We start from the raw sequence: 8,654 nt of genomic DNA, 5'->3' as shown, positions 1-8,654 counted from the left end.
CTTTCATTAGTTTTTCTCCCTGACTATGACCAATAGCAACTTGTAATCAACCCTCTAAATGACAATACCATTCATAATCCACCAAACAACTAAAAACCACCCAACTCAACTCTTGGGAATGTGGGTGTCATGTTTTTAAGACAGCTTTCTGTTGTCTGGGGGCAATGGCATCTTAAGGTGACCCTGAGTAAATGGAGATAATTTTGAAATTCTGGGAGAACTGGATGTTATCAAATTTCTAAGTGATGGGAAAGTGTTCAGGTTATCCAAAGTCCTAGCTGGAGTATGCTAAGTGGCTGGACCATCTCAGCCACCCACCTTGAAATTGTCCCTCCAAGTTTGTAGTCCAAAGGTGATCTTTGGGTGGTGTTGGTTAGCTTAGTAGAATTATCACAATCTAGACGAAAGCATCACTGTGGGGCCTCATCATCGTTTTGGAGACTTCAAAGTTACTGTTGGGCATTGTCACAGTTCACTGCAGAAAACTTAAAAATTTTAAATGTCATATGAACAGATCAAGGAGAGGTTAAAGGACCATAATTTCTTAAGTCCATTCAGGGTACACAAATTTAATTCCTAGTTACCTGATTCAGACACAAGCCCAAAATATAGACAGAGAGTGGGATGAAGCTTTTTTTAGAATTAGTTAGCATTCTATATATTCAATAATATTACAACATAAAGTTTAAATATGTATTGATATTTAATTAATATATATTGATCTTATAAAATTTTAGATTTATTTTAAAATTGAGATACTTATACCTTAGGAAAAGTTTTAAAGAGTCAAAATGTAAGTAAAGGTTTATGAGATTAATGGCAAGAGTATAGTCCCTTAACTTAGGTTTTTCTTTTTCCAGTACTAGACGGCTGTTTTGACATCAGACAGAGATTTGGGGTTTTACTTCAACAAGCATGCTTGGGTTAGCAAAAAAGAGATATTTTCTCCAACTCCAAAACTAGCTTTAAATTTTAATGGAACTGGGACTACAAAACAGCCCTTTGCCTTATATGTCTGTAGAGAATAGCAGAAACAAACATTTACGAAGGTTTACGAAATTTTACCTTGCTGAAAATGTGTTATACCATCAGGACAATTTACTCTTTATCTTGGGACGTTATCTCTGGATGATTTATCCTTTTTCTTCAGATGTTTCATTTGTACAATTGTCTTTAGATTTCTTGGTTGGGTGCCTTTATTCTTCTGGAAAGAGAAAAGCAAAATGCTTTTGAGGGAATTTCCTAAAGAGGGAATTTCCTAAAGAGGGAACTTCCATTTTTGGCAGGATATCTCTGATCAAAGGAAAAGTATTTGTTAGTTTTTTAAGTTGGTACATATTCATTTTTATGTGTATTTTAGCTATTGAGTAATTGATTTTTTTAAAAAAGCTTCAGTCCATATAAGCACAGAAGTTAGATGGAGAGTAAGGGACTTGATGAGACTGATGGATCTCCATAGGAAAGGGAAATAGACTAGATAGTTATAGATGGATGGGGATGCTGGAATGGGGAGAACAAATGGGAAGAGGAAGGAAAAGGAGGCATAGAAGGTTATGTATGGAGGAGCAGCTAAAATAAGAACATTTGAGGCATTATGGAAATATAACACAGTAGAAGTTAGTGTGTGTGTGTGTGTGTGTGTGTGTGTGTGTGTGTGTGTGTTACCAATCAAAATAAAATAACATGGAGGATGGATCCCCAACTGGACATCACTCATCATTACATGAAAATTCCAGAATTGGGAATGGGCTGCCTATAATTGTGCTGTTGGCTGAAGGGGTCCCACGGAAACCCCTAAACAACCCAGGCTATTTCCAAGTCTATTAGTTGCTTTCCCACTGATAATAAGGTTCTATTGCTGAAAATAACACATACACATTTCATTGATCTTGGAGACTCAGAACATGTGACTATCTATGGCCTTTAGTCTTACTAACTGGTGTTCATAGTATGGGAAGGAACTCTGAACACTACCAAAGGAGAAGCATAAACAAGAACCCACTACAAACTCTTAAATCCACAAAGGTGATCTGCCTGCAATATACACTGGTGCAACAGAGGCATTAATATTGTGGGAGTAACCAGTCAATATTTGATTTGATTTAAGGTCCACTCCATGGAACCCATAGCTGATGCTGACTACATGACTAAGAACCTGAGACTAGATAGCCTAGGGATGTATTGGCAAATCAAATACTTGTTCTGTTAAAGGAACATAGCAATAACATGATCCCACGCTATTATTCTGCTGTACTCACAGATCAGCCACCGTTAGAGAAGCTGCCTCCAACAGCAAAGGGGAATAACCACTGAGACCCACAGCCAGAAAATATGCAGAGTGAGAGACTATGAACACTCAGCCCTGTGCAGAATATCTGCATCAAATCGGTTTTTTCAGGGCTCAGGAAACTCTGTTAAAGAGGAAAGAATGTAAGAGCCTGAGGAGATGGAGGACATCAGAAAACAGGGTCTTCTTAACACAACCACTGACACAAATATAAACTGTAAATTCTGAAAATGAGCAGCATGCATAGTATCTAAACAAGTCTGTACCAGTTAGTGCCCCAGAGCTAATAGCAGAATATGACACACACCCCACCACTAATCCAGAAGACACCTCCATTTGGGGGAGGAGGATCAAAATTACACATATTAGTCATTGGGACACATTTTTGGAAGAATCCTCCAAATTGCCTCCTACAGGATTTTTGAACTTTGTATTTATTCTTTGTGGTTTTTACATCATGCATCTTGGTCCCATTCATCTCCCCACACCTTCTTATCTACCCTCTGCCTTTGCAATGTCCCCCTCCCCAATAAAATATGATAAAATTTAGGAGAAAGAAAAACTCTCATCATGGAAGCTGTAGTGTGACACAGTGAGTCACACAATATACTCTTTTGTCCCTGTGTTTAGTTGCGTGTGTTCCCTGCAGAGAGTCATCGATCAGGTTTGAGGCCTTACTTTCTGGTATACTGTAGTTATTGGGCCCTCACTGGAAAACCTCTTGAATTTCCTGTTGTCCTGTGTTTGGAGTTCCTGCAGCTTTGACTGCAGGACAGGCCTATTCCCCTGCTTCATTAGTTTATAGATGGGCCAGATTTGGGGGTGGGGCCCAAAACCTAGCCATGGATTGAGCCTGGGTGGTAGCTGGGTTGGTCAGCCTGCCAGGTTCTCTTCATCATCACCCTCAAGGTGAACTCTCCACCAATGTCCTGGCTGGTTCACCCCATGCAGCAAGGAGAAAAGTGTAGGGCTAATTTTCCTAGCTCCTGTTTTCATACCCTCAGGGCTGGCTCACCCACACCTACACCACCAGAACCAGCTCTACTATGTTCCCCAGGCACAGCACAGGCCAGCTCTCCAGAGGGTAAGGAGCTGGGTCCCCTCTTCCACCTGTCACAGGTGCCGAGGGGCAAACTGGGGAGGAAATCTTTTTGTCACCCATACCATCACATTGCAGACAAGGGGGACAGGACCAGCTCTTCCACTCTCATACCATCAGGGCCAGTTTGCCAGTGTCCCCATCATATAGGTTCAGCTCTATTGTGCTTCCAAGGAGTGGGCTAGGACCAGCTCTTCTGAGTGTTGCTGCCAGTAAGGGGCGGGGCCAGCTCTATGCAGCCATGTCCTTTGGTGGTATCAGGAAGCATGCAAATCAATACAGACCCTGGCAACAACAGGACCTTCAACAGAGACATGGGTCTTGGCAGAAGCCCAGGCCCAGACATCACCATGGCCTCAGTTGGCAGCCAGGCTACTCACCTCTGCCTGCTTCTCAACACTTTCACCTCTTCAAATATACTCTACTAACAGGAAATAATCCCCCTTCCTGCCTCCCCCTCTCACTTTCCCTTCCAAACTCTGTTCCATAGCCCACCATATATTTGCTCACCCTAATAGTGCCTGACCTCCTGGCTTGTGGTTCTTCTCCCACTCAGTTAAAGGCACTCGGCCAGGTTATGTTTTGTCCTTAACACAGCTATCTCATTTGATAGCCACTTCCAAGTGAAAAATTAGTTTACTTCAAGGGGGTGTCACGGGGGAGAGAAAACACTCTAAAGGGTGGGCCCCTTGCCCAGCAGTAGATGGCAAACACAAAACAAACTCAATGGAATCTTTGAAGGTTCTTTGTCAGATAATGTTGAGTTTCTTTTTGTCTCAATTCTACCTTATAGGTCCTTTGCCTATATAGTTTTATATACTAGGGCCTCTGATTTTTGTGAGATTTCTGTGTGACTTGTGTGCCTCTACATCTTTATGTGTTCTTGTGCTTTTTCTTTGTCTAATTTCTCCTCTTTGTTTGTCCTATACCAGTTTGTTTTTGACTTTCCTTATTCTAAATCTATATAGATACTTAAAAATCTATTTGTTTTCTAAGGACGAAAAAAGGTGAGTATTCAGATAGGAGGTCAAATGTGAAGTAATTTGGATGGATGGGGGATAGGAAACTCTAATCCAGATATCTTGTATGAAAAAAAAAAAACTGTTTTCAATAAAAATATTTTAAAGTGGTATAGCGATGCATACTTGTAATCCCAAAGGTGGAGAGGGAAAGACAAGCGAATCCCTGGGGCTACCATCTTGGCCTGTTTGGTGAGCTCCAGGTTACAGTGAGAAATACTCTGGCAAAACACAAGGTGAATAGCTTCTGAAGAACAAGAACCAAGGTTGTCTCCTGGTCTTCGATATCCATGCTCACACATGCTTCATCTGTGCACACACTCATGTGTACACACATCACAAAAACCACCATGCACAACATGTACTTGCATATAAATGATTTTTTGTTATTGATAACATTTCAATAAATGCAGATGATATGAAGTACAAAAAATCAGGCACATAAAGTTTTCATGTAAGACTCATTAAGTAACTGTGGTAAAAATGCAAAACATAAATTTTATGGATCCATGTAAATTATAATTAGGAAACAGAATTAAAGCTTCAATAGGATATTTAAACTATTTTTGTTTATTTAGAGAAAATTAAAATATTTTTAATAAAAAGCTTAAAAAGTTACTGTCAGCTAGAAGCTTCCTTGAATAATCTCATGATCAAGAGAATATTTATGTTTGAAATAAAAAGGAGAGAGTAATGGAATCCCTCTGAAATTATCAACTTGTTGTACAATGAACCTGAAGAACTCCATACTACTGACTGCACAATGTATAAAACAATGTGTATGTGTTATAGTACCAATTTTGATTATGAAGAATCTTACTTTGCTACTTGCACCAGCATACGTCCTACAGCCATATGTAATTCTAGTTCCAGGGGATCCAATGACCACTTCAGGCCTCTGTGGGCACCAGGAATATACACATGCATACATGCTGGCACAACACGCATACACTTAAAGAAATAGATTTTTTTAAAGAAAAGAAAAATTACACTTTTAAAAAATCCTGGTGGCAGTTTGAGCACAAGTTTATCAGCATATTGATTATTCTGTTATCAGAACTGATTTGTACCAAAGGAGTAATTGTGGGATAGACATTCATCACAAACTTCTGAACAGTCAGGATGACTGGGTGGTACGTCCATAACAGGACTGCAGTGGATGAGATGATGATGTCCACCCAGTACATGACCACAAAGACAACTACCAGAAGCAAGATGGTCTGGGTAGCCCTTTTCTCAGGAGATGCTTTCAAGTGGCTGAGGCTGTGAAGATATTTGCATTGCCTCTGATGTCTGAACAAGATAATCACCATGTATGAACTTGAGGTCAGCATAACTCCTACAAGAAACACATCTCTAGAGGTTGTTGCAGTTAAAATCAGCACCCTGATGATGTAGTTAATGGGGAAGAGTGAGCAATATTTGGTGACCTTCATCTGGTTGGTCTCACTCACATTGGTAAAAGCCCCAACATAGAAAATCTGGTTGCTACTGAATGACAAGTTGAAAAACCACATATAGAAAAAAGCATAGATCATGTACTTTTTTAGTTTATATTTATATTTTGCCAGCAAAGAGGTACTGGGACTGATAGTGACAGCCTGGAACACACTCAGGAGGGAGGTGGTGCAGATGGAAAGGCCTCTCATCACTCTGTTCATGTAAAAAGTTGTCTTACATTTGAAGTCATTCTCAATGTTCAGTGACTCAAATACATCTGTAAGCCAAGTATCCCCTCCAGTGAGAACCAGTACTGTGTGGATGAAGGGCAGTTGACAGGATATCAGGTCCAGGGGCTTAGATCTATGAACTAGGATTATGAAAGTGTAGAAAAAAAGGAGAAACATATTGGCCAGGACTCCAAGTCCAGCTTGGAAATAAAGTATGTAGTTTATTGCAAACATATGTGGAAAGTGTATTCATCTTAACATCATAGTAAAAGCATATTTTATATATCTGAAAAATAAGAGTATGCATCAACCTTGTGATTCAAAGGTCAGTTTGTCTATATTACTCTGCTTTACCTACTTATTCTTGATGAATCTGTATCTTTAACTTTTGATACTCCGTACTGGATATCATAGTCTACATTTATGTATACTTCTCCATTTATGGAACTATGTCTACAGCATACTAGAAATAGAAAAGGCATTTGCAATTATATCCTGTACAGAATGCACACTTTGTGTGCCTGAATTGCATCTAGGTGTCAGGCCTTCAAAACCTGATATTATTGATTTACATTGCCTCATTTAATAGTTAACACCTAAACAGTAGTGACTAACACAGAATTATAATCACATTTTACAACTTATGTTGATCTTGAAAATATACACAAAACCCCCAAATAGGGAGGTGATTCTTTCTCATGTTCCATAATTTTAATATGCTCTATTTTGCAACTATCGATGTTTTGATTCTATTTGAATCACAGTGATAATTAATGATATCCCCACTATTTTAATTAGCAAAATATCTATTTCAATTCATATGTTCCTTTTTCTATTAAGTCTTGCATCCCCAGAATTGAGAATTAAGTCATACATACAATTTGAGACCATTATTGCACTTTCCACACCCTATTAATTGTATATCCATTAACCATGGTTATAAACGATCCTAGATGTCTCCCACTTTAGTTCCCATTAATCACCTTCTGGAACTCTCCAATTTAGGTTTAAAGAACTAGCTCCCAGCTATCAAGAAAAACACTGGGTTTTTCTTTTCTTTTATTTTGGGGTACTGATTAAATCATTAATAGTATGATTCCTTATGATTTTTCTCTTTTTGCCCTATGACTTTTCAGGAATCCATATTGTTATTTCATTTACCTTCTTCTGTATTTATCTCCTGTCACCTTACAAAAGATTCCTCCATTATCCAGTTTTCCTAATAGATTCATTGTATCTTTCTATTTCACTATATCTTCCTCTACTTTCCCTCTGTCCTCCACCACCCCAGGCATCTCTGTTTCCCTTTTCCCTGATGAGATCACTTGAACCCTCCTATTCTCCTCTGGAACACTCTGCACACCACTCCAATCCTGGCCATGGTCCCGGTTTGCTCTGGTATCTGTAGTCACTACAGGGTACATACTCACATCAGAAGATGTGCAGATAGGGAATCCAACGAGAGAGAACATGTGACACAAAAACAAACACTATTTTCAACACATTGTGACAAACATCAACTTGCTGAAGATGACCATATAGTGATCCCGTTTTGGAATTTCTGCCTTTAAAAGAGATCCTTCCCTGCAGTGGAAAACAAGGTCCCCAGTTTTGTTAGAGGTCATCACCACATAGATAGTTTTTTTATAATTTCAATCAAGTATCTTACCTTTGGTGCTCATTATTGGCCGGGATACCAATACCATTATTTTTTTGATTACTATACTTCAGTACTTCCAAAGCATCTTTGTGATAAAGAAATAGAAAACTACCACACTTTCTCAGATTCTTGTGAGAAAAAGAGTGTCCAATTATATTGTCAAGTTGACTTGTATATTCCACACATATAGATGGATGCACACATTTGTGTATAGAAATAATGCAGAAGTTAGTGTATGAGGCCACCCTTTAATGCACCCATGGATATGACAACATAATTCACACACTTTATATTTTCATTATATTTGCTTTAAAAATAACTTGATCTAAGACCAGGCTAGTGAAACCCACAGAAACAGCTGACTTGAACAAGGGGTTGCTCATGGACCACAAGACTGATAGCTGGGAAACCAGCATAGGACTGATCCAGACCCCATGAACATGGGTGTCAGTGAGGAGACCTCCAAAATCTATGAGGCCTCTGGTGGTAGGTCAGTACTTATTCCAAGCATATGAGTGGACTTTGGGAGCCCATTCTACATAGAGAGATACTTCCTCTGGCTAGACACATGGGGGAGGGCCTAGGCCCTATTCCAAATGATATGACAGACTCTGAAGATCTCCCATGAAAAGCCTAGCCCTCCCTGAGGAGCAAAAAATGTATGGAATAGGAGATAGGTAGGGGGCAGGAGAGGAAGGGAGGGAGAGGGAACTGGGATTGACATGTAAAACAATCTCATTTCTAATTTAAATAAAAAATGTGAAAAAAGAATTTTAGAAAGATAATACGGAAAAATATCTTGATCTAGAATAGGTATAGATTCATCTCAATTGCCAGAGCCAAACATCTGATTCTCCCTCCAGAGTGGTGTTCGATTTGGTTTTTGTTTTAATCTCCAGGATACAAGGTGGAGCGATAG

General features: G+C 39.2%; 1 protein-coding gene across 1 annotated transcript; it reads right to left on the bottom strand.

The window, feature by feature from the left end:
* Nucleotides 1-1,105: 1,105 nt before the first annotated feature.
* Nucleotides 1,106-6,309, bottom strand: LOC100765150 (putative vomeronasal receptor-like protein 4). Its single transcript, XM_027429749.1, is given in 3 exon segments — nucleotides 1,106-1,204; nucleotides 5,396-5,439; nucleotides 5,442-6,309. Coding segments are annotated over 3 exon segments (1,011 nt in total).
* Between the last annotated feature and the right edge of the window lie 2,345 nt (nucleotides 6,310-8,654).

Source organism: Cricetulus griseus, chromosome 8 (assembly GCF_003668045.3).
Source record: "Cricetulus griseus strain 17A/GY chromosome 8, alternate assembly CriGri-PICRH-1.0, whole genome shotgun sequence".
In the NCBI taxonomy this organism is placed as follows: Eukaryota; Metazoa; Chordata; class Mammalia; order Rodentia; family Cricetidae; genus Cricetulus; species Cricetulus griseus.
Note: the sequence above shows the minus strand (reverse complement) of the source record. Positions and strands in the feature narration are given on the sequence as shown.